Below are 27,478 nucleotides of genomic sequence, written 5' to 3' on the forward strand. Positions count from 1 at the left end.
TTGTGGCTGGTATTACTGGTGTATGTACATTCAGTAATCTATGTGCTAGATTAGGCACTTCTTCCCATCAGCCTGCAAAAAAGGAAACGCTCATCACACCGCACACAACTTTGTACTTTGTATGTGTCTATTACTGATGTTCTCTTATTTGTTATTTTAGGAACAGTGATAGATTAGTAAATACACTGCTGCACTGGTATAAACCTCCCCTCTGTACTTCAGTCATATAAATGATTCACAGATGCATGAATGACACTAAAGCCTCAATTGTTTTTATATACAGTTGGTATTGCATGCCATTCACCAAATCTTACCATGTGTTATTTACAGCATCATCTGCAAAATAAAAGAACAAAACAGAACAAGCAGGTATTTTGCAAACATGAGTTAGTTCCCACACTTTGAATAAAGAGAGAGAAATATACATATAATATTCCTATCTTCCATACACTGCAATAACTCCTAGCCACATGTACAGCATACAATCTGTTCCTCACTTGGCACAAGTCTCTTACCAAGGCCAGTAATCTGAGATTCCCGCATGACCTTGCTGTCTTTTGCAGTCCCAGTGTCAGCACAAAACTCCTCCGTTAATTTTTGTGGGGGAGCACCAACTGATTAGATCCAGTCAGCGCTCAACCCCCCTGAGACAGCACCGTCTGTCTATCTCCTGAACCCAGCATGAACTGCCAACCCTCCTCCTTTCTCTTTCTTAGGAAAACTTTGACTCAGCCCTTTATTGACATGGCTTGTCTGCCTACGATTCCTACGAATCATAATAAAAAGAATGTGCTCTGTGCCAGCCTTCGTTTTCAGAACAATGAAATCTTCATATCCAGAGTAACTGTTTTGTTTTTCTTCCTGCATCTTGCATATTTTCTGTTCTCCACGAGCTGAAGAAAATGCTAGTGCTCATTTTCTCATGTAAAAAGGAATTTTAAACAGTGCACCCAACACATGTACTGTACCTCATTTGGCATAGAAGACTACATTATCATGTTAGAAATTAGCACGTAGTACTTTAGTTAGGTTAGTAATGTTAGTCAGTTATGTATTCTAATGTAGTCTTCACACATGAAGCATACATTGTGCACCTCATTATTTTAACCTGGCAGCACACTACGTTTTTCTATGTGTGCTCTGAATATCTGCAGTTTCAAACTGGGCCTGGCTGTGTACTTTGTATGCTAGCAATAGCGCTATATATTATATACTGGCAAAAAAAAATGCTATATTACATACTGGCAAAATGCTATTATATGCTGGCAAAAATGCTATACATGTCCTTACAGGTCCAGCATTTTAACATGAATGAACCACAGTACAGCATTTAACCCAAGAGAATTCAGGGCATCATTTATGGAATGTCTGTACCTTACAAGTTCAGGAGAACTCCACATTTGAATCCACTACAGCACTGACATATACACAGTGGAGTTGTACACAAATAACACTTGCCTGCTTAAGAGTAGATTTCATTCTTTCTAAAGGAAGTGTGTATATAATGATGCTGGGCTTTATTTGTCTCAATATTGCCTCCTTTAAATATACACCATTACCCAAAGGTGATATTTGCCTTGAGGCAGAAGATGGGGACAAAAGAAAAACACGAGGAGGAACGAGCAAAATGGACACTGAGTGGCAGCATGTTAGACGGATGCTAGTGCTAAATATCTTTACTGAAATACACTTACAGTAGTGGACAGTGAAAACTGTAAAGTTCAGTACATAGAGACCAACTTTGTGAACAAATATTAATTTCGTTGACAATACAATACTTGCAGAATGTTATAGAAATTGCATTTATAAGGTAACTGTTAAACAGAATCGGGTTTGCATTGTATTCAATAAGATTTGCATCATGCCATTGCTACTAATCATTGTCTAAGTATCATGGTCGGCAAAAAGATTACTCTGTGCTCCTACAGAGGGCCTGATTCATGCCAAGATGTACAACATGGTGTAGGGAGGCACGGGGCGTCATACGCAAATGCATCAATGAGTTGTCGTAGCAGTAGATTCCCATCTTCTTTTGCCATTTTGGACAAAGCTCTACCCCTCAAAGGTCCAACAGCCTGCACATGGGTTAGATAACACTGTTAAATGCATCATATATTCTTATTGTAAGCTCTCATGGCTAATCAAAACATATGCATTGCAGTGGCAAACCTGCACAACTATTTTAAAGCTACTCTGCCTTTTCTGTGTACTGTATACTACACTGTGCCTGCCAATGTGCCTACTTAGACGTCCAAACGACATGCACGGCGTCAAAGGGGTTTTTAATAGCCATGCCACACTTTCATCAACTTGTCTGGGGTTCCCAAATGTGCATTGGATTCCCCAATGCTATCACTTCATGGACTGTCAGTTGCAGTACATTAGGGCCCTCGTCTTCATGAAGCGCAGACACAGCTGGCTCAGTGACCTCCTCTGGTTCCTTCACAGGGGTGGCAGTGTTGGTTTGGAGCATTGTTTGCATTATGACCAAGGTTTGAGTCAGGGACTCCATCTTCTTGTTGGTGATCTATATGATAAATTAATGCATATTAGATTGTGCGAACAGCAATGGACACATCAATGATAGACTCAAACATTGCAAAGAAACAATTGTGTAACACAAATACAACTCATTATTTTAAGATGGATGTGATTTATCGGTACCATGCATGCCCTGCAGGGCCCCGAAATTTAGAATGGCAGGTGCACACTGCTGCCCAGGTGTTCCTCACATGGAGACCACCACCGTTTCCTTCAGCAATGCTGCTTAGCATCTAGCCATCCTCTGATTTTGGCTGCACAATGTATTCGAGAGAGAGAGAGAGAGAGAGAGAGAGAGAGAGAGAGAGAGAGAGAGAGAGAGAGAGAGAGAGAGAGAGAGAGAGAGAGAGAGAGAGAGAGAGAGAGAGAGAGAGAGAGAGAGAGAGAGAGAGAAGAGAGAGAGAGAGAGAGAGAGAGAGAGAGAGAGAGAGAGAGAGAGAGAGAGAGAGAGAGAGAGAGAGAGAGAGAGAGAGAGAGAGAGAGAGAGAGAGAGAGAGAGAGAGAGAGAGAGAGAGAGAGAGAGAGAGAGAGAGAGAGAGAGAGAGAGAGACATTCTTGCATTAGAATAGTGAACATGGAAGCTTTCTCCAGGGGTCAATGAGCAGTGTGTGAAGTCCATTCCCTGTTATGATTTGTATGTATTTCATGCCTTTTAGTTCCTTTCCTTGTTAACGTCTTACACCGTGTTTTGATGTGTTGGGCTATATTATGTAATGTTAGGCTATGTCACACTTTTTCAGGCCACGCAATGGTGGGGCACAACATAGGGCTTGCAATGTGATGTCAATTGGCTGGACTTGTCTTCTGACTGCCCACTGACACCTCACTGATATACCAACAGTAGCATCACTCAGCTTTAGTGGAGTGAAGATATAATACAGCTGGACATGCACTGGCAGAGTATCCCTTTGCCCGGACTTTGCACTGCAAAAATACACTTTGCACTGTTCCTCGAATCAGGGTTTGTGTCGGCAGTGCAAAGTCACTTTCCAGCAGTGCAAATTCACTTTGAACTGGGCAAATATTCCATGAATAGGCCCCTAAATCTATTTGTGCAAAACCTGTTCATTGGAAGCCACGAAGAAAGTCTACATTTCTCGACCCTAGCTATCACTCCTAGCCTAGCATGCATAGTTACTGAGCCTGGGGATGGAATGTTCTTATGCAGGATGAAACCTGCCTATGCGTATCCTATTGCAATATGTATAGGGACATGCAAAAGCACACAGTTCATGTTGTGCCATGCTGATATTGTTATGTTACATTTTTGAGGCATGTAGCTGGTCAGAAACAAAGTTCTTATGCATATTTTCATCGTCTTATTTCAGATCCATACGTCAAAATTCATCTGATGCAGAACGGCAAGAGACTGAAGAAGAAAAAGACTACGATTAAGAAGAACACTCTCAACCCTTACTACAATGAGTCTTTTAGTTTTGAGGTTCCCTTCGAGCAAATCCAGGTACGAAAAGAAATAGTGAGCATCTTGCCGAACAATATCCCAGCCTCCCTCAAAAGATGCTTATTACCATTTGCCACAATGAAGCAGCAGTAGACGTCATTAAATGTCCATGACAGTCATATAGTTTGGAAAGATAAATGAGAAACTAACAAAATGAAGTGTTAATTCCAACCTGAGAAACAGATCTAACGCACGGCCTGCTTTTGCTAAATTCCAATGGGTTCTGGGAAATAAATTCTCAAGCGAAAGGTGCTGTTGACGTAGCTAGGGTGTCTGCTGCAAATGAGCTTGCTATTGCTTGTGTTTACGTGGAATTAGGTATCTAATAGACCCCTTCTTAAATATTTACAGTTTGTTACCAGTTTAGGACTGTGTCGCTTTTTTCATTACTAAGCATCATTGCACATCATTTGCCTACATTGGAAAACAGCTAACATCTTGATGCCTCTCCTTAAGTGCTTTCAATATACAGTACAATGTCCAACAGAACCAAATTGAGCATTTCAGTAATCCAATATAAGTTGTGTACTGCTTTGCAATTTGGATTGAGCCGAAAACTGCTCACCTACACCTGACTGCATGATAGTCCCTGCCAACCTCCAAACTAGACCTGGACAATCTTGTTTGATAGAATCTCGAATCATATGAATGTTTAGTGATGTGACCAAGTGGAACTTTATTCAGAATTATTAAGACAATGGAAGAGTTTGACCTCGTGGCCTATAGAGGGCCTTATAGAGGGCCTTGTGTGACTGATCTTCAGTGTTAAGCATAATCTTGTGGGTGGATGTAGGCTTAGGAAATGTAGGAAGGGTTCAATACACTGAAGTACAGCTAGATTAGTTGAGTACGAAGAAAGGTGGGGAGACTGGGAACTCAGAAAGATTTAGGGTGGATTTCGTTTACACTGTGTGACACAGTCATTGTTTCGAACTGAGTGAACAATGCAAGTGCCATCTGGTGAATCTAGGAAGAGGAAATCCAGTGAGTAAATGAGATCTGTGCCATTGAGAGGAGGAACAACAAATCCCAGAAAGCAGCTGATGTGATTTATGTGGGGGGAGTAGCAGAGATCCACGGAAGTGGGAAATACCATTCAGTTTTCATCTCTTGAAGTCAGTGAACAAGATACAAATCATCAGCTGGCGCTTGTGTGGAGGAGGAACAGAGAATGACTGAGGGCACTGTCCCGTGATTACTGTAGGAGAAGGCAGCAGAGATTCAGGGACATGGGAGATACCATTCAATGTCTGCCTCTTGACATGAGTGAATGACACACCTGCCATCTGATGACACCTGGGTGAAGGAGCAGAAGGAGCAGAGAATCTCAGATGGCAGCTAGTGCTAGACTCATATTCGTGTGATTCTTCTGAAACTAGCAGCGATTCAGAGAGGTGGGTGATACCATTAATTGTGAATGTGATATAGTTTAATGTGAGTGAATGGCACATGTGCCATCAGGTGATACTTTTGAGGAGGAAAAGGAGGACTGGGGATTTCCCAAGGACAGCTTCTGCTAAAGTAAAGCTCACATAATTCTTGTGGGAGAAAATAGAAGAGATTCAGGGAGGCGGGAAATACCGCTCAGTGAGTGATTTACACATTTGTACAGCACGATTAGATCACACGAACAAGCTAAAGTCAGTGGGACATATACTGCTCGTCATCATTTAACATCTACAGCAGCCCTTGATGTGTACTCTGTAGTTGCCAGAATACCACATGATCAATTGAAGGAGCTATCCCACTCACTTGACACACCCCTGACGCAAGTTGCTCCGGAGTACATTTACCAACACAAGTACATGCACAGGTATTGTTCTGCGATGCTGAACATAGATTAAGACTGACAGAGGAGGTTGCACTTTCAGTTACACCTACTATCTCAGGAGCAGAAGGTGGAATGGATTCAATTCAGGGAAGAACAACACTCAGTGTAATTATGATATGATATGAGGTGGCATTTATTACGTGCCTTTACACAAGTGTTTCTAGGTGCGACAAGACAAGGAGGGGGAAACAAAGGGAGGACAAAATAACAATCTTACTAGGCCTTGTTTCATTCAGATCATACAAGTGCAGGGGAGAAGCACCACGGGGGAGGGGAAGGGTGAAGTGCAGTTAACTCACAAGTGCAGCCAGCAGGTTGCTCATAAGTGCAGAGAGAAGGGACTGCAGGGTTGCAGATACAGACCCTTAAGTGCTGGGGAGCCCGGAGGCAGTGCAAGGGCAACTGAACATGCACGAGCCTAGGCCCGAGTCCAGAGGGTGTCCAGCTGACCAGTGCGCGGAGCAGTCAGGTGCATCAGCAGGGGAGAGGAAGAGCGAAAGTGGAAGCGAAAAGGAACGTCTTGAGTTGTTTCCGGAACCGGAGGTGGTTCTGCTAAAGTTTGAGAGAGGCAGGGAGGCTGTTCCAGAGGGAGGCCCCAGACAAGCAGATAGATCTGCCCCCAACACTCTGCTTGGAGAAGTGTCTGACCCTCAGAGAGTTGAAGGAGGATGAGCGGAGAGCTCGAGAAGCAAAACAGCGGGGAAGGTTTGCACAACTTGAGGTCCTGAGAGGGTATCAGGTAATATTATCCTCACCAATAATATTGCCAGATATATGGTCATGGGGTAATGCCGTAGGTGATATTATTAGTGGGGATATGTATGGGGTTATTGGGACCGGGGGCTGCAGGGGTGCCCCCCACTCCATTAAAAACATTATGGGGGTTGCGGGGGATGGTTCCATGGCTTAATATCGCTGCAAAAATATGGCAATATTTTTGCACGGATGTTAACACATGGAACCCCTCAGAGGCCACACATTGCAACTATCCTTTCCACATATTGGACAGGCTGTTTTAGCAGTGCAGTGCCATTAAAGATTACAGCAACTTTCTCAGCAGAGCTCTTGATGGGACATTTTGGAGAAGGTGTCAGTGGCTGCTGCTTTCTATAGTCTGTTTAATGATATGACCTTTCGAGGTGACAGCAAAGTGGGTTAGTCATCACAATACATCCCTCTGTGAGCTTCTCCCCCTGGTGTACCTACATGAGCTGATCTGTCCACTGTGGCGTGGCCAGTGCATTGGCAGGTGATGCCATGCAGCACAGCTAGTGAGGGACCTGTTAACAACCTCGTGTGGTGATCCAGATCCACAAGTGGTTGAATTTAAAGGTAACATTCAGCATTTTATAACTCCATTTATGGACCCACGTTTCAAGGTCAAAGGGCCTCATTACACGGATGGCGGAGAACCATGGCGCTATTAGCGCAATGGTTCATGCCGGTAAAATACCGGCACCGCCTTGGCGGAAAGGGAAATTACCGCCCCATTCCAAGGTTGGTGGGGCGGTAATTCCCCCTTCCACCATTGCCCTTCCCCATTCCCATTTTTGCCCCATAGGGTAAAATGGGAATGGGGAAGGCGCTAATTGCGGTACCGCAAATTACGGTACCGTAATTAGCTCCCTGGGTCCCTTTGCGGGTTGGTTTTTAATGCCTGCAAAAATCAGGTGTTAAATCCCCCAACCCGCAAAGGGACCTCGTAGTAAGGCAGTAAGGATTTACCGGTACCGGTATTTTACCGGTACCGGTAAATCCTTACCGCCATCCGTGTAATGAGGCCCAAAGTGTCTGTTTTTCATCAACATTTGTTGATATCAGGGGCGGAGGACTCACAGCAAACAGCACAAGGAGGGGACACTGTGCAAATGTGTAAGAATGATTTGCTGCAGCACTTCAACATCACTTGGAGAAAGAAGGCAATAGCGGGACGAACATCAACCAGCTGAAACTACACTAGGAATGCCAAGCTCAGCATTGGTAGCATAAAGGGAACTGCTGAATTCTTTGTGAGAAGCGTAGGTGCATTTTACAGGGATGGAATGCAGTGGAATGTCCTCCTCAGTGATTTCTTAAATATAGATAGGTCATCAACAGTAGCAGACAAAGGACCATCAGGTGCACAGATGATTGGTGCCTACCTACTGGACACTTCACCTATGGAAAGAGATGATGATCCAGTGCAGTATTGGCACATGACGCTGTCTGCCTGGCCTGCAGCACTTGCACGAGTTGTTACTGGCTCCCTAAGCTCCTCCCCACAATGGTGCAATCAGAGAGAGGTTATAGTGCAGTCAGGGCCCTCATTGCAACGTGTTAAAGAACCAGTATTTATAAATTTAGCTTGATTCAGATAACAATTCATATCCAAAAAACACATACATCATATAAGAGAAAGGTATAACAATAATAAACAGTTACAAACAGCATACATTTATAAAATAAATATTTAGAACTTGATAACATTTTCATAACATTCTCACTTTTATACCAAGCAGCATCTAAAAATGTACCAAATGAAATGAGGAAATTTGAATATGGAATAAAAGAGAGGGGTCAAACAAAAATCCTAAATTACGCACCTTGGATGACAAGGGAAGATGCAGTGGTAGAAGAAAGATAGGTAATGAAGGAAAGATCTTAGCAGAAGATGGAAAGGAAAACATTACCATTTCTTTTTTATTCAGAGAGAGGAAGCAAGAAGAAATCCAAACAGAAATAGCCGAAAGACAGGAAGAAAGACAAAGCTCGATAGAATAATTAAAGGAAGGTAATTACAAGTGAATCTGGGTATTGTCTGTCTACAGATGAACCTGCAAACTAAAGACAGCAATTAGGGAGTCAAGAGAAGAAGTATAAGGCGTGAATAATGCAAGCCCCATATCTGACCCCTGAGGAACACTGTGGTGAAGAGGAAAATGATCAGATGCAAACCCTTTCCAGGAAACTGTTAGAGAGTGATTAGACAGATTAGAAGAGCACAACTTTAAAACAATGCCAGAATACACAAGAGATGAAAGACTCAAGAGTAAAGTAGAATAATCAACAGTGTCACATCTGGCACTGAGGTCAAGCGCAATCAACAAGGAAGATAGTTTACGATGCGAGCATTGAGAATATGATTGGACACAGGCAGAAGAGCCATTTCGGCAGAGTGACCAGATCTAAACCCAGATTGATGAGAGTGGAGTGGATTATGTGAATTTAGGTAAGAAGAGAGTTGACAATGAACAAGACACTCTAGCAATTTAGCAGTTTAGAAAGCTATGGAACAAGAGAAATAGGATGTAAATGTGAGGGATCAAAGGGAGAAGGAAAAGGCTTATTTAAGAATGGAGCAGTTGCCGCTTGAAAGGCAGAAGGGAAGGAACCTGAGGACAAAAATAAATTGAATAAATTAGTAAGAACTGGAGCAAGAGCAGGGAAGATAGACTTCACTGAACAGGTCTGAAGAGTCAGTGTGAGCAGCAGTGCGATGAGTCCAGGAGATCATAGCTTTGACATCACCTTCAGATATTGTAGGAAAACAAGAGAACGAGGCATCAATTAGAGAAAAGTAGGCAAAGGAAGCAAGTGAAGGTAAAGCAGACTGACATTTCTGGAACAGTTGGAAGTGGTAGCCATCTTAAGGGACGATCGATTGTTTTTTTCCCCACACAAAAAAGAAGTCCTCGTAAGAAAGAGTGGAGGAAGAAGAAGCATCAACAGAAGGAGGAGCAAGAATCTTATTGAGAATTGAGACAAGAAGTTAAGAGGAATTAGATTGAGATTGGATAAGAGTTTGAAAATAGTTAACCATGGCTTTTTGAAGTCTAGAAATGTAAGTGCAGGAGGAAGAAGAAAAAAGCAGATATTTGCAACTAGATCTATTGCACTGCTATTGATGTTAAAAACAATATAAGTGTCAGGTAGTTATACAAAGATCAGACTTGTTCTTCTTTTAATTAGTCACTAGATCAGCTAGAGGTAAAAGTTCTAGTAAGTACGTTGCACACAGAGCCCACTTTCCTGGGCACATTATCCAATGACAATAAGGTTCACATCTACAGGACATTTTAAAACATAGACTTGGTAGGCATACGTCCTAAAGCAGGGACGGAAGGAAATGTGATAGGAACCATTCTTCAAGTTCCTCTTTAATTTTACAATGGTTCTTAAGAGAAAGCTCTGTGGATTAATTGCTTAAATGATTTACGCCTAAATCCATTAACATTGTTTTGACCATCGAGAGCAATTTCCACTGACAACCTTTGCTTTGTACCTTTTGCACATAACACTTTTGTGAAATTTTAGTTACACCGTTGAATTAAGACAAAACCAAAATAACAAAACTCTTAACGAGAATTCATATTGTATGGGTAATAACCCAATTTCTGAGTATACTGGAATGGCTGTGCACATTTTGGGAGGCACTACATGTTGTTCAGGAAACTCTTTTCACCTATTTCAATATCATATAGACATGTTTGACCACATAACAGTGCCACATAAAGTGCAGATGGATGTGCCTGCAAATTGTAACTTTAAGGGATTCCAGTGTAGCTCTCCCACCAAATTAACTTGAAAAAGCTTAGGTGGCACCAACTCCCTGCCTTAGCACACACCCATTTCGTTCAATCTGATTACTCCAGGAGCCATTAGCAGTTATTCGGTCCCTCAGACAATTAAAATGTTCAACCTGTCAAATGTCTACATCCCTAAATTTGAAAGAGACCTTCCTTTTAAATTTCTTGTGACAGACCATTACCTTTGTTTAAGACACATTAGCTTACAATGCAGTTCCTCGCACAAAATGTCTAGACGCTGTAGTTGGCTTCATACTCCAGCAGGGGTCTGGGAGATCAGCACCACATCATCGGCATACAAAAGTATATCAATGTTTTTGTTACCACCCACTCTCAGTGCATCACAATATAAACTTTGAATCATCTCTGCAATGGAATTAATATACATGGAGAACAAGAAAGGTGATAAAACACATCCCTGTCTCACTCCAGTGACTACATCCAATACTATCTCCGCCCTGACAAAATCTCACCATAGCGTGATTGCCTCTGTCAACCCTTTTTGAACGCAGTTTTAAAATCAATAAAAACTAAATATACAAACATGTTCTTTTGAGTATAGTACTTCTGCAGTAGTGAACAAACAAGAAAACAATGGTCAATGGTACCTTTTTCTCTCTTAAACCAGAATGCAAATCTTCTAGGGATTATTCTCCTTTACCCTGTCCTTTATACAAATTAACAAAATCATGCAGTATATTTTAGCCATGCTGTCAATTAAAGACATAGGGCCTCATTACGACCCAGGCGGTAAGTTACCGCCTGGGCCGTGACTTTACCACCATGGCGTAAACTACGTTTACGCCATGGTGGTTGGCGGATTTACCGCCCCCTTCCGACCTTGGCGGGGCGGTAAGTCCCCAATCCCCATTTACCCTTCCCCATTCCCATTTTTGCCCCATAGGGCATAATGGGAGTGGGGAAGGCGTTAATTACGCCACCGTAAATTACGGTGGCGTAATTAACTCCATGGTCCCTTAGCGCCATGGATTTTAACACCTGCTAAAAGCAGGTGTTAAGTCCACCATGGCGCTAAGGGACCTCGTACTCAGGCGGTAAGGGTCGCCGCTGTTTACGCCACCGTAAAACCCTTACCGCCTGGGTCGTAATGAGGCCCATAGACCAGTAGTTTTCTGGTTGAATTCAATCTCCTTTTTAAAAAATTCACATCATCTCAGCCAAAAGTCAACTTTTTGAAATTGTGCCACTTTCATTGATTTAATTTTTAAAAATGTGTTTAAAGGAGATTCCATATTGATGTTCCATTCTGTAAAAAAAATCCACAAGTATTTTTTCTGCATCAGGAGATTTTTCTGATAATTGTGAGAAAAGTGCCATTGCCACTTCTGATTCGGTAAAGACTGTATTCCTCATAGGGTTGAGAACTGCCTTCCTCCATTTTTCTTCATGTACAGTTCCATTGGCTACATTTGATCCTTTACATAAACATTTCAAATTATTACGCCAAACCTCTCCCAGAATGGTCATCAATCACATATTCGTATTGTTGTTATCAGAGCCTTTTGTGGCAATATTACAGAATAATCATTGATCTTTACTACCTGTTGCATCCCTTAAATACCGCCAAAGATTGTTAACTGATAAGCTCTTCTTTTTACTCAACAGCTATTTATACTCCTTTCTTAATCTAGCAACTTAAATAACATTGGTACAGTCAATGGCAACTAATTTCACCTTCAAGTTTAATTTGGCCAATTTACAGTCATCATCGTAGCAGGTGGTATGAGTTCTGTGGAGATGTCTTATAGAAAAGCTGTTGCAAATGAAGGAAGGTGCAATCTACTTGTAATACCATCATATATAGAATATTAACATGCAATACATTTATCAACAATTAATATTAACATCTTGTTGTGTCAGTTAAGTTCTAAACCTTTCCACACTAGGTAGCAATTTCGAATACATAACTGGTAATTTGTTTCTAAATCCAAATTGGCCCGTTTAAGTCTCCCTCTATTGCTAAGACATCTTTACTTGATTCAATACTGGGAATAGAGTCCCGATTGCTCAGGAATGTATGGTTACAATTGTAGGATCATGGTCACTTTCCAATCTATTAACAATTACTGGCTTTTCGAGATGTGCCAACAATCCAAAACAATCAGAATATAATCAATATGAGAATAAGAGGAGCTTTTTTCTAGGTTGCTTTCACAGTAATATCCCCAGGTAAATGCCCATTGTTAACTCACAAACCCAGCTCCAGTATCTGAGAAGCCAATTTAATAGCATCACAGTGGAATCATTTTGGGAGAGCGGTAGATAATTATGTTAAATTCCATATCATATCCTCTTCTATAGCAATGCCATCCAACAGAGACAATGGTTCAAATTGAGCGTTGAAGTCACCCACCATAATCATTGTTCAATCTGATATCCAAATTGGGCATCAGAAGCGTGTGAAAAATAGCATTTGAAAAGTCCTCCAAAGGTTAGTGGTCAATTCAACCTCTAGATGGTCTTAGGTAATATTACAAAAAATCTTTTGCACAACTGCTTCCAAGGAAAACCTTAAGCAAAGGCCACCTTGGTTATTAATCGTCACCGGGAAAAACTCAAACCCTAGCTTTTACCTGCCATCATTTAAAATATAGATAATCTCCCATTTGGTCATCCCAAGTGGCCTATTACTGCTGGCACCATTGCATTCTTAAATCCAGAAATCGAAGGTGTGCCAATGGACAAGGTCTACTGGAAGCATGTCGAAATCACTCAAATCCTGGTCTTCAATCTTACTTGCAAAACCTGCAATATTCCTGGAGACAATAGACAACCCTTTACTACTAATCTCTGGAGATGTATTCCCATAAACCTCTATTGACTTTGGGGATTTGATCATCAGTTACACCTGGACCACCTCACGCTCATTGGTTTGCGTATTATTACTCTGAAATGCAGGAACACCTAGTGTTGTTCTAACCAATGGTGCTATAGTCTTAAATGTTAAACGTTAAAGTTATTTGTACCGTGCACCGTCACCAACAGAGTTGGTCCCCAGGTGCTCTGGCAGATCTGTAAGCGAGAAGGCGGGATGGGTTAGTAGGGTGAGGAGGGAGTAGGATAGTGAGAGGAGTGGTGTTCTGTTGGCAGCTTCATCTCGGTATACACCGTGCGCTGAGCTTTGGTGTGAGTATCGGGGCGGTGTCAGACCTCGTGAGCTGTTGGTCCGGCTGATGTGTTGTTGCGGTGTGGTGAAGTGCATGCGGCTTGCGGTGAGAGAGGTGGTTGTGAGATTTTTTGAGTGAATTAAGTATGCAGAAAGTTTGAGCTTTTTGTTGAGTGGGTTATATGTTTTGCAGCTAATCTTCACAGTGTGGCTGAATGCCTAGATTTCAGGAATCCTTCATGGTGCTGCAACAGCTGGATTTGAGAGTCCTGCACAGCGGAGCGAGAGGCCCATGCCCAATAGAAATTGACTACAGTACCATACACAGCCAGAGCCGAGAAACAATTGAATAATTCAGTACAATCCTAAAACACAGCTTGATTTGAGAGTCCTGCACAGTGGGAGAGAGGCCCACGCCCAAAAGAACAATTGAAGTTTTAGCACGGCACACTCCCTGTTGTATTCTAATGAACTGTGTATAGTATGGTTGGAGTGTCTATTCTCCCCTTGTGATTTTGTATTTTGCATAATATGTTTTCATAAAACAATATGGGTCCCCTCAGGAGGATAACAATGATAATCACTATCCAAAACCCCATCCACCAAACCAGCATGAGTTAATATAACTTCCATTACATCAAACATATTATTTATTGGAGCCAAAAATCAAATGGCAGAAGTGACATCACCCTTAATGTTTGCACAACAACCCTGGTGTGGCGAATCCAGTATGTGACTTTTGGTTAAGGTAGCAGGACACTCATGGACACCTTTACCAGTGAACAGTCACTTCACTACAGAAGACTATGGAATGATATCTTTGCATAGCCCTACGCTGACAATGATTTCTTACCAGCTACATGTCAGACACAGAAGCTTGGAGCAGGGTTTGCTCTGCATGTGGTTGAGAAACAGATAGATCGTAATAGTAACTTAGAGATCCTAACCAAGTGTTGATTTTCTGATGGCAACACAACATTGGCTTTTGTGCCAGTATTGTTTTTATGTCCTACTCTTCTCACAATGACATCTGATGATTGTCAATGTTCGAATGCTCTCACACAGAGCACAGCCAATCCCCCAAATCAAAGGGTCTGCATCCGTTGGAGATCCAGATTGTGTGCATTAGATACTTGCAGCCCTAAACAGCATAGTCTATGGTGAGGGATCACGGGAGTCAAAGCCCAAAAGAACTGGAGAGCCACAGGTTGCACACACCCACCCTAGCTCCTTCTGCTCTGCACTGACTGCAGTCACTCCATAAAGTTCACTGTTTCTCTCTCTCTCAAAGCATTTCTACCCCCCTAATGTTCTCATGGTCTCCGACAGGGTACAGCACCTCCTAAACTCCATATGCTCCCTCTCATAATACTGCTACTTCCTACATTTTTCATTCTCTCCCACCGAGTGCAGTCACACCCTAAGGTTCAAAGGCTCTCCCACAGACTTTCAAAAGCGTCTCCTTGAGAGTGCAGTCACCCCTCCATGACAGCCTCATTCATACAACACTGAACAGCTATAGATAGAAGGGAATGATAGTGATACAGCAAAGGCCTCCCTAGGCCAGCCTCAATTGCAATGGATCCCGCTACCCCCAGCTGATAGGCACCAATCAATGCAAACAGTCAGTGTCTGCATGTCTCATCACCCAGTCCTGTAGATTCTGTGCAAATTCAAGCACTGTCAGTAATATGCTACCTCCTTCCACTTCAGATGTTGCCTAGCAACAGGGGCCTGCTGCTCTGCACAGTTGCAGGTGCCACTGCAACTGATTGGTAATGCTTGGTGGTGCACGCTTTCCCTGCTGTTTGTCACAGCATGCCATACAACATCATTCTGTATCCTGACCCAGGGAAGGACTAGCATCCACTTTGTCACTAACACTGTAGGGGACTGGGGTAGCAGCAGTGTCACTTGTGGGATCAGTGTAATTGTGGGGGCACAGGAGTAATTCATCCAGTAAATCACTTAGCGCCACCGGAAAATGTATTTGCTCGTGGCTGCCATACCCAAAGTACAGCCTTCATCTCTCTGATCCACCTCACTGTTTTGCCACAGCCCTTCTCCAGGTCAGTGGTCAAAGTGGGTGGGAGCGGTTGGGAGTGGTGCTCCTCCTATACTTTTTTAAAATAAGCTTTACTGTTCCTATACTTTAATTGTAAAAAGAAACCGTTCCAGAATGGTTTCGTTTTAAAATAAAAGTGTAGGAAGAAGTTGAAACGTACCCTTCAGTGCACTGCGCTGAACATTCCCTTAAACAGCAGGTGCATTTGTTTAGGGGTTTTGATTGCTTGTGGGAGGAGGTGTGGCGATGGAGTTTGTGGGGAGCGGGGACAGGCCAGCAGGAAACATAGTTCCCCTACTTCTTCTCGTACACTTCGACCACTGCTCCAAGTAAGTATAAGTACTGCCACACCCAGGACCATTAGGGCTGTGTAAAAGGTGATATGTCTTTGCTCTCTGGTGTGCCTGTGCCTGCCCTGCTCCGTCGCAATGGCAGGCCCTCAGTGCCTCTCTGCCAGCTCCTTCTCCTTCTTCTCTACCTCCTACCCCTCAGGTAGGTTCATCACTTGCAGAAAGCAATGTTGCAGACAGGTCTTCCCTTGTTACTCCTCCTCAACATGATTCCCCTCTTCAAGGTCCTCCTTTACATCTGAGCACAAGAGCACTTCCTCCTCTGCAATGGCTGCCATCCAGACAGGAATAATTTAACTGTACTTGTCTAGGCCGCTTGCAGCAATTGCCCCCTCCTGCCATATGAAGAACTTGTCTGTGTTCTCGTCTTGCATGCTCTCCTTATCCACCACCGGCCCTGCCTCAGTGGAGACCTCGACTAGAAACCCTGTCTCCCCTGCCTCCATGCCAGCCTCCAGTGAGACCATACCTGCCAGCCTCTCTTCTCAAGAGGCAATTTAGGATGGACCTGCCTATTTGTCCATTCCTTCTCCTGGGGTCACCTTCAATCACTTGGCCTCCCCTGCCAACTTGGACACCCATTAATTCTTCATGGTCAGGGTCTGTGAACTGGCACCAGCAAACAGATACAGGTTGCACCCACCACCTCAATTATCCTTCTCCTCTGCTCCCACTTCCTTCACTCCCCTGATCTGCACGCCCGCCATTCCCATCTTTAATGCAAACCAAGATTTGGGAGAACTTGGGAACCAGAGAACCAAAAACACCCAGAGAACTGCAACTAAGGAACCAAACACAACACGGCTGTACTATAGAGACAACAAGAATGACAAACTAGCACAACACACATGGGAGGATAAAATGGCAACAAATATTCTGGAGGAAAATGGGAAAGGACCAACAAAACTTTGGGGGTGGTTGAGGTTTTCTGGGAGAAAGTAACAGGTATGATTGGATCTGCTTTTAGTAACAACTACTTCCTATTTTAAGGATATATTTTTTTCTGCAAATTAGAGGGACACCCATGGGTGGCAAGTTTCTTCATAACTTTGAATCCCTTAGATGTATATTGGGAATCGACAGCAGTCTGGAATGCTCAAACATGCAAGTATCAGGCAAATGTGGCCCTGTGCAGAGAAATATTGATTTTGTATTCATATTTGGTAAGGCACTAAGGCAGAACTTGTGAGAAATGTTGAGTTCTTAAAGTTCAACACATTCAACCTACATTTCATGCCCCATTGTGCAAAGACCCTGTTGACATCAAAATAGAAAACAGAACACATTGGTTACTAAAATGTTTGAAAACCCACTGCAGTTAACACTGTTGTACCTAACCATAGTGCCCACCCACTGAGTACTGTCCAAAATACCCCATTTAAAGAATTCTTGCGAGCACCCAGAAATTGCTTAGAAGATATACATTTTGCCCGGGAGATTTGATAGATCATTACAAGCTTTGTTTACAGAGATTACACACCTGTCCCTATGAACAGAGCACAACAACAGGTATTCTTAATTGTTAAAACATCATTATTCATTCCGGGAACTAACGATTAATCTTAATTTGCCAGTTTAATTTTAAGATTTGACAACGAGAGTGACAAAGCGTCACATATTTATCATGGAAGACACAGATTCGGTGCCCCCTTGTTGGAGCCAAAGACTCTGTTATACTGAAACCACTAAGGTTAGGTATGTAGTCAGACATCTATCAAAAGATAACAAACCTGTAAACACTTGGCTACCCAAACCTAGAGTATTTTGTGTGTACCAAATGACACATAAGTCAGAGTAAGAACACGCAGTGGACCTGCTACATCTGGTATTGTCTGCCCTGTCTCATTTACTTTGTAATTTAGCACCCGATTTGTCCTTTTTAAATTTAAATATTTGAATCAGCAGTACCAAAAGGCAAGTAAAATAATCTATAGTTGAACATATCAGGAACATTAGGAATGGTGGCCCAAGTTATCCTGTGGCATTTCACTTTCAAGAAACAGAAACACATAAGGATATCAATACTTCGAAGTGGGTCAGGTTAAGCAATGACATGGGAACAGAGAAAAGAAACGAAAACCTTAAGAATGTGAGAACCTTGATTCATTATACAGATGGGTGGTAAAATGCCAGATGGTCTAAGTAGAAAATAAGGGCTTTATTATTTCTATAAAATGATTAAAGTGTACTTTATTCGATCGTATGTGTCATCCGGTCTTTACTTGTCTGGTTGTGCAAATAGACCACCATTTAGTTTTCAGCTAATGTACTGATAGTTCAAGTCTTCGAAATTGTAGCTATGATCACAAATTCTGAGAGATTGCTACATTGCTCTCACAGTTCTTTTACAATGGTTCTTGTTTCCAGCATTGCTTGACAGGCATCACATGAAAAAGCATACTATATCTGTGACAACAAAGTCTTGTTTGTAATTAGAATTTAGACTTTCAAACTTTGCGAATTTACTTTGCCAACATTATTTCTTTTTGTTGCTTCAAGTTAATTCGGTTCTGGGTTTTACCTAAAGCAACTGATGCATTGTGGGCTTTGTAGTGGAGGATGCATAAAACTATATCATGCCTCTTTAAAACCACAATGAATTATGTACAAAACCTCTAGAGATTTTCCATGCGTAAGCCGTGAACATGCCAAATCATTGGAACCGAGATTTTTGCTCGACTTTTTTCTTAAAATTAAAAAACGATTCAAGGATTGCTTTAAATACCTGACCGATTGCATACTTACCTACCCCCAGGTTTCTGCTGGTGATAGAGCATGGTGCAAGGTTACTAAGCTATTATGAGCCTCTCTGGCAAAATGTTTTTTGCATGGTACAGAGAGATTTAAATAAATATTATAAGGTATCTATCATCGACTTTTTTTTTACACTGAGTGGGCCTCATTACGAGGTTGGAGGTAGCCATCGTGGTATTAGCGCCTGGGCTGCCTCCAAACTCGGGTCCGGGTTCCTTGAATGAGGAATTACCGGGTCATTCCACCCTTGGAGGACCCGGTAATTCCTCATTCAAAAAACCCATCCCCATTCCGATTTCATCCCCCATAGGGCTCAATGGGAATGGGGAGGAGCTAATAACAGGCCCGTTATTAGCTCCCTGGTCCCGTTGCGGGACCCGCAAAGGTCGTCTGGTCTGACCAGACGTTCTGAGCGGGTCCCGCAAGGGAACCTCGTAATAGCGCGGAATGGGTTTACCTGCACCATTACCGGTGCCGTTAAACCCATTCCGCCAGCCTCGTAATGAGGCCCAGTATGTTGTTTTGAAATGCATTAAAGTTTGTTCACGGATTTTTAAAAAACCATCACGCCCATTTGACTTGAAACTTTGTGCTGCTCCTGCATTAACAAAAACTATAAAAGTGTCCTTTGCACATCTTTTGTCAAGATTAGAAGCAAATCGACTGCAACTTGATTACATACTAGCAACACAACCTCTGGCATTGAGAAACTGTGTGTACAAAGCCATTTAGTGGTAGAGTTCCCGATGGGTAAATTATGCCTTTTCACCATTGTTAAAACATTTTTTACAAGCATGTCATTTTCTCTCCAGCCAAAACAAATTTAACTTGTGAACATTAAGGAGAGGAAAGCAAAAGCTGGAAATTATGAAAAAATGCTTCAGGGAAAATATATGTAGCATGAAGTGTGATATTTTGTCAAAAGCAGAATGCATGATATGAAGGACGTTCTGAACTATAGGAGAGTTTCAAAGGTGGGAAAAGGTGGCCTTTTAAAATGCTGGGTGGAACAAATATCAGCACATATCTCCTTTTAAATCTTTGAAAAGGAGAGCAGAATCCCTTAATTTTTAACATCTTCAAGATAGATGAAATGTGTCCTGTGCATGGTGTCTCATATCATCCTCCTCCAGATGTATCATAACTCAATGGATGTTGTGGAAGGTACTGGTCAGGTATAGGGTGAACAGAAAATAGAACATTCGTATGCTCCATCCGAGCTTTCACAACCGTCAAACCCAAACAGGGCTGAATCAACATTTCACTTAGGTGAGCTTCTAATTTTGGTAGCTTGGATAGAGCTGAAGGCTGAAACTTCCAATAGCTTCTAGGGAATAGCCAGCACAATTCAAAACAGTTGAGTTTAGCGGTAACAGTAATTCCCATGGCGTGCTTTGCTGTGTCAGTGTTGCAGCTCCTAAGAAGCTGATGTCCAAGTAGATCAAATGAGCTTAGCAAGAGAGTCTAATTGCATCCCAAAGCTCAATCCACCCGTCCTAAGTTTGTAGGGAAGTCCGACTAATTTTCTGGTGGATCAATAAGGTTGTCTGCTGTGGATCATGGGATTGTAGTCAAACTAAGTGGCTCACTACCTTCGAGAGCAAAGAACATTAATCAGTGTTTGTGATGGGCTAGATTAAGATGCCTCCCTGGTTGATACTCCAGAGAGAATGTCTGTCTCTCCAATCAGTGACGTCAAAGGCAGGCCTCTCTATTGTACATCTTGAGAGAGATCAATAAAGCAATGAGCTCAACCCATACACTTCAATCATCACCCAGAATTTTAAAAAAGATGCAACTTTGGAAAATGTCACATTACTTATTTAAATACATTTTATAGAATTCAAGATTATAATGTATTCCTGCATTTTGTTTAAAAAAGGCGTAGAACCCATGCTTTCTTTTATATGATGTCCATTAGTAAGCTCTGTATGTTTTATGCAATAAGCACTATCATATTAAATTGCAAGTAGGACCCAGTTAAATCCGTATGGCTGCATGTCATCATTTGTCATGCTGGAGAACTTCCTCGGCATAAACACAGAAAGATTGATATTCATTTATTTATTACATTTGTAAAGCGCCTAACCCCAAGGGCATCAGGACGCTGTTGCAGACCAGTTACATTCAGTGTTTAGGGGATAAATGTGGGGGAGATGGTGGGAATAGGGCAGAGTTCAGTTGAACAGCCATGTTTTCAAGTCTTTTCAAAAGGCTCCATAGGATTTTTGTGCTCAGAGGCCTATGGGGAGGGCATTCCAGTGGTCTGCAGCGATTGTTGGGAAACTCACTCCTCCACCCTTGGCTTTCTTTACTCGTGGAGTGGTGATTTTGAAGACGTTGTGTGAACTTGTAGGCCTCGTTGATGGAGTTCTTTTAATTTTCTGCAGAGCAGTGTGTCTTGGGCATTTGTACGTGATGGCAAGTGTTTTAAAGATAATCCTTCCCTGATTGGGAGCCAGTGAACTTGTTTTATGTACATAGTTATGGAATGAAGCACGACTTGGCTGCAGTTTAGACAGGGAATAATAGGTCCAGGGAAGAAATAGAAATGGGTATTCAGCAGTTATCTGACGCTCTTCAACATTCTCAGTCTGATGAAGATTTTTGTGGAACCTCTAACGTATCCCTGCCTAAAATTGAGGTGGGAGCGCCTGGATGGTGCATTTGTATTGGCACCATGCCGCAACAATCAAAGGATATCTCTCTAACTGTGAAACACATGCCTTGCATTCTGATCTGTGGCATCTTTCTGCAGTATCTCATAAGAGAAAACCCTTGCTACAATGCATGTGCTTGGTCTCCATATTTTGCTCACCTTCTCAAGCATGGAGAGATCTGGCGTCATGTTTTAAATAAAGCACAGCATATTACAAAATAAATCAGGCTTACCTTGCTGCCTGCACTCGCACATTGAATAATATTCAGGGCCTGTGTTCTTTTAAGGCCCTGAATGAACACCAAGAATGTCCATCAGGTAGGCACCCAAGGATGACCAGTTCGTGACTTCTTGATGTCCCTGCTAAAAGTGTACTGCGTATAGCCTGTAAATAGTGTGTAGCTATCATATGCCTTTAAGAATTTGTAGATGTGGTTGTGAAAGTGCCTTTGAATTAAGTGCTAACTGTTCTGCACCCCAGTTAACCCTTTCCCTACAAAAGGAAAAATGTCACTGGCACCACTTAACTGTTCCTACCTCTCCTCTTTCTTTAACATCTCTCTTGATTCAAGCATCTTCCAAGCCTACTTCAAAACACTCACAGATCTACCCATTCGAAAAATGGTGTTCTGGTGATCATAACAACCCTGCCAACTATTAGAAAGTCCCTATTCATCCCACATTACGTCAAATTTCTTAAGCCTTTAATCTTTAACTGGGTCACCGACTACCTTGAAGTTAACAGTTTATGTGACTAGCTCCAATTCAATGGCAATACTCTTCGGTCCAGGAAAATGCCACTGACACACATCTCTAAATTTCTAGCCACAAATCACCACTCTAAACTCTCATCTATCCAAATCCTTCTGAACCAGTCTGCAGCTTTCAACACAGTCAATTGTTCATCCCTCCTCCAAACCCTCGCTCAGCTTGGTTTCAAGGACACTGCCCTTGCTTGGATAGACTCTTAAGGATCTAATCAGTAATGTTCTATCTTTTGGAAATGGAAATCAGACACCTCTGTTTCCACCAATCTCCCAATGTGAGTACCTCAAAACTCTGCACAGGACCCACTACTCTTCACCCTTAATACCTCATCTCCTCGGGTTCTTCTATCACCTGTTTGCTGGTGGTACCCACATGTATTTCTCCTTTCCCACTTTCCCTGGACCTCTTGTGTTACATTCCACATGCATCTCAGATATGCAACAATGCATGGCACTTCAGTGATCTATACACCACAGAGGTAATCTACTACCCAGTGAGCCTTGACCCACCCCTTCTTCACTCACCCATGTGCTTTCCCTATGGCCTCTTTCCCACATCGCCAAAGACCTACAACCCTGGATTCTTCTTTGCCAGTGATCTGGAACTTCACCAAAGCATACTTCCACCACTACCACTGCCAGACTCAACCTTCTTAACATCAGAACAATATGCCATCTTGTAGTTCACCACTCAACTCAAACTCTCACCTCTACCCTTAAACTCTGCCACCTCGATTATTGCTCCAGCGTATTGCTTGATGCCACCTTAATGCAATATTAAACATTACTACTTCCACTCTAAACAATCTCTGCCATTCCTCTCATAGCTCTGCTCAATTGCTCAACGCTGGCTTGCTCTCCAGCATTACAGATACCTCTTCAAATGTCTTCTACTGACATTTAAATCAGTTGTCTAGCCGCTCTGTAGCTTGCTGAGTCTAGCAAGCACACATTCCAACCATTCCTTAAGTGCTTTGCACAATCTCTCTGTTCCTCGTCCTCTTGGTGCTGCCACCCCCTTACACTTTTTTTGCCTTCTTTGCTCCCTTTCACTTGAGCTCCCTTCCACCAGATAAATAAAATGCCACCCCTATCCCTTCCTTTAAATGTATCCTTAAGCGCCATCTCTTCTCCTTGGAAAGTGGCAATACATGCACCCATCTTATAATCCCACCTCTATGAGCTTCTCCTCTCTCTCATTATAATTAAATATAAATATCCTTATGCAGTGTGACATATCTATGATGGTTGTCAGTTCAGTCCTAGTTCATGTCCTTGTTGTGGCCCCCCTTCAAATGGTCGACTTCAACATACTCATGTATCATTTCATCATTTCTGTAAAGGACCCTGAAAGGGATTGATCCAGCCTCTGTTAACTTCTCATGTCAGCATTTTGTTAAAAGTACTTGCTGATAACAAATATGAAAGCAAATAGAGTCCTGCCAGTTTTAAGACCTAGTAGAAAGAGTCACTTCACATATGATACAATTGTACCTTCCATTTAGAAAAGAGGTAATGCTAATATCCCTCACTCCATCCTTGAGCTTTTGGAACAAGAGACAGTCACAAAGTGTAACTCTCTATCTTTAATTGCTCAAGCTATCCTTCAAAAAGGGGTGCACTTACAAAGGTCAATACTGGTTCTCCCTATCGATAGGCAAGTAACAAGCTCCTCTGCCACCTCATTGCCAGAGACTATAAGTCTGTGACAAGCCAATGTGTCCCTGGCCTTTCCAGATTCATTACCATTAAATCCATCCAGCCCCTAATGAAAAGTTTACTCTTTTTGTCAAACAGTAACAATTGGCACTGCTTGCCCTCACAAGAGATCCTGGTGTTCACTCTTCTAGATGCACCTTTGGCAACAGGCCAGTCCAAGCAGTTCGCCCTCTTTTTCAGATTAGAGGGTAATGTACCCTTCCCAAATCCTGGGGCAAGGTACACCAGCTGATTACTGTAGAGTATCCACTAACATTTGGGCAGGCATCTTTTTACCCCCTCATAATCTGAGTCCTGCTCTGCACCGAAGATGTCAAGCATAAGTGTATTTTGGAGAATCATTGAACCTGTGGTCTTCAGGTAATGGTCCTTAGCCTCAAGATTTTGTAACCTTGCCTCCCACCTCACGTTGTGCACCTCAGTGGTTTCACCCTGGGCCTAATCATGTTCCGGCATAGAATGGCTTCAAGGCACAGGTACAGTTTCTGGCTTCCCAAAAGTCTTTGTATCAATATGTTAGCCTTTGTTATGCTTTGGAATGTTCCAAAGACAAATGTAAGCCTCTCCTTATGTTTCTCTGTCTCAATGCATTTCCCTGCAGGGTTGCCTGTTTGGTTAGGCACCCTGAGTCTTCACAGAACATGACCTCTTATCTGCAAGCATTTTAACAGTTTAGCTCCTGACCCATTCTTTGAAGTGAGACACCTGTCCTCCAAAGGTCATTCTCATTATGCCTCACAAGTACCTGCATTTCACTTGCCTGCAATTGCTTGTTATTCACCCACCTCTGGCACCTCTTGCAGCACTTCAAGGGCAGAGGTTTTTGCTAGCTCGCATAATTCAGGTCCATCTCCATTAGCATCAAGCAACATTGGAGGGTCTACAGTCTTCACCTCGGCTGCCGGGTTGCCTACATTTTGTGCCCTCCGAATAACTGGAGAGCTTGACTCATATTAAATCCACTGAACAGTGGCGTGACATTAGCCTGGGTGAATGTATACGGTCAAACGCCAAATCACTGGAATTGTCATTATATTTGCCATTCGCTAAATCTTAAATAGATTCATCTTAAACTCATGACATAAAGTGTTGCTATAAACAGTGGGTTGAAGAGGTCAGACACTTACATGCCAGCTCATTTTCAAAGAAAGCAAAGTATACATGTGATGAAATAGGTCTAACCCTTTTCTTCCAGGAATATCCCCAAAATATAATTAGTTTACTTGACTAATTTCTTGCACCTGGCTGTTTCTTTACCATAGAAACCAAAATTAACTCATGTTTTCATTGTATTGTAATGTTATAAACCTCAATAATATTCCCTGTATCAACTTCAGAATGATGAAAAGCAGACCCCCGAAGGCCTGATATGATATTGACTGTACCTCAGCCGTACTGTACCATTCCAAGGTTTTTTTTTGCCTTTGAAAGCTGGCATTCCCCACAATTACAGTGAAATAACCAAATAAGAGACACTAATGGACACACCCCAGTAGGGAATGAGACCAGGACCAAGTGCAAGTGGTTCCATGTGTTAATATCCCCGCAAAAATATTGCAATACAAATATATCGTCATATTTATGCGGTGATATTGGGCCATGGACCCTACGGGGGACACCCTTGCAACCCCTGCATTATTTTTAAATGTGTGGGGGACACCCTCGCCACCCTTGCTCCCACAAATTATCCCCCCAAAAATATCGCCTATGGCGAGACAAACAAACATATGTACAGCGATATTTTCGGTGGGGATATTTTTGCTGGGGATAATATGCAGGGATATCGTGTAAATGCGGTAAAAGAAAAGACTTTATGTAAAGTTAAAATGGGGCACGCAGAGTACTCTGCTACTCCAAGAACGCTCTGTCCAAACAACACAAAATACACATTATATTTTAAAAAAACACGTCACCTATGACGTGTGCTATAGGGGGTACAATTAGTCGAGTTCATTGGACAAAGGGGACTGGTCAGTATGTTACATATAGGGATGATGCTTCGGGATAGGTTGCCGTCAGATTGTAACTTCTTGGAGCACGTGGGTCAGCTGGGCTCATGTGGGAGGGGTACGAGGTCAGGATACGTCCACGTCGCTATAATTTATTCTAGCTTACATTTGCCCTTTTGGCCATACATCTCTTATCATCATTAATACATCTCAATGCATGATATAGATCATTATACTTTTAACCTGAACAATAAGAGTAAGAGTACATGCGTCTAGGTGCCTTATCTAAACAGTACTTAAAGAAAAACATATTAATCAAGTATCTCCGTGGATCTATTGCGGGTGTTTTACTCTTTGTTAGTACAAGGAGAATATATGGCGTCATGGGATTAGTGCTATGGGTGTGAAATAAGGGTGGCACACAGGCAGGGGGTCATGCAACTGTTACATCAAAAGAGGTGTGAGGTTAGTGGGCTTGTGGTTTATATTTATTTACAAGGGGTCTGCTAGTGCAGAGGCAGATTTGTGGAGATTAATGTTTTTTTTCCAGGACAAGGCTTCGGCCCGGTCACACACAGGGCAGTGATGTAAAAGGAAGAAGAGAGATACAGTGTTTAGCTTGTTACAGTTCGTGCCCAAGCTTCTGTGAGAACAGGACAGCCACAGAGATGACAGAGGCGAGGAGGTGGGGGGTTGGCATGCTGGCTGTGCACAGAGCATGAAGGGGAGAGGCGCAGGCCTGCATTCAGAGTTTTCATGTGGCCTACTGGAAAATGTAGTTGGTTGTTAATACAAAATGGAGTCTCGCGGCTCATAGGCCCTGCACAGTTATGGGTCATTCAACAGTAGCCTAACACCTTGGCCATAGGTGCGCTGCTGACCGTGGAATTAGCACATTGGGCCTCATTACGACCCTGGTGGTTCGGAAATAACGGTGGCGGTAAACCCGCCGCCACCGTTGTTTCCGGACCGCCTGATCCCGACCTCTGCAGGCGGGAGGTGATGTTCCCGCCAGGTCTGACCTGGCGGGTTTAACACCTCCCGCATGCAGGCGGACGAGGAAACACCGGCAGCATTACGAGATGCTGCCGGTGTTTCCATGATCCCGATTCCCATTGAGTCCCATAGGACACAATGGGAATGGTGATTTACACCATTCCGCCTCCGTGATTCCCGGAAAACCGGGGTTGTAATGCCCCGGTAATTCTGGGAATCACGGAGGCGGAATGGTAATACGAGTCCGGCGGTAACCAGGCGGTTTTACCGCCGCGGTTACCGCCGGACTCGTAATGAGGCCCATTGTGTGCATTGTTAGGAATGAGGGGGGCCTGGGAGACCCTTCCTCCCTTGTAGCCATGGCCTCATTATGACATAACTAAGCTCAGATTTCCTCATGGAAGAAAATTTAGAAAGATAAAACTTCATGCACATCTAATGCATGACACACTCCATGTTTCCTAACAATTCCCTATCCTGTAATGGTTTAAACCTCATCATCACCCAGCAAAGTGCTAATGAGGTTTAGCATCCTGCATTAAGTTTCGTTCGGGCCTGTAACTATGGCTCCCGGGCATTACCTAAAGTGGTAATCCCCCTCTGCTCAGTGCCTATTGCTTAATTAATACACAACATAGCAGAGAATAATGGAAAGCACACCAAGGCATGCCTGACATACAACTGACTCTGCAG

The 27,478-nt window shown here is 42.8% G+C and overlaps 1 protein-coding gene across 3 annotated transcripts in view; it reads left to right on the plus strand.

Annotated features, from left to right (window-relative positions):
• The window catches only part of SYT1 (synaptotagmin 1), a 1,490,427-nt gene that overhangs the window by 1,447,263 nt on the left and 15,686 nt on the right, over positions 1–27,478 (plus strand). For all 3 annotated transcript variants that reach the window (XM_069629284.1, XM_069629282.1, XM_069629283.1), the window contains exon 8: positions 3,870–4,003. In XM_069629284.1, coding sequence (XP_069485385.1) covers positions 3,870–4,003 — 134 coding nt within the window. The remainder of the gene's footprint in view (positions 1–3,869; positions 4,004–27,478) is intronic.

The sequence above is a fragment of the Ambystoma mexicanum genome, chromosome 12, assembly GCF_040938575.1.
Source record: "Ambystoma mexicanum isolate Mex_15411 chromosome 12, UKY_AmexF1_1, whole genome shotgun sequence".
In the NCBI taxonomy this organism is placed as follows: domain Eukaryota; kingdom Metazoa; phylum Chordata; class Amphibia; order Caudata; family Ambystomatidae; genus Ambystoma; species Ambystoma mexicanum.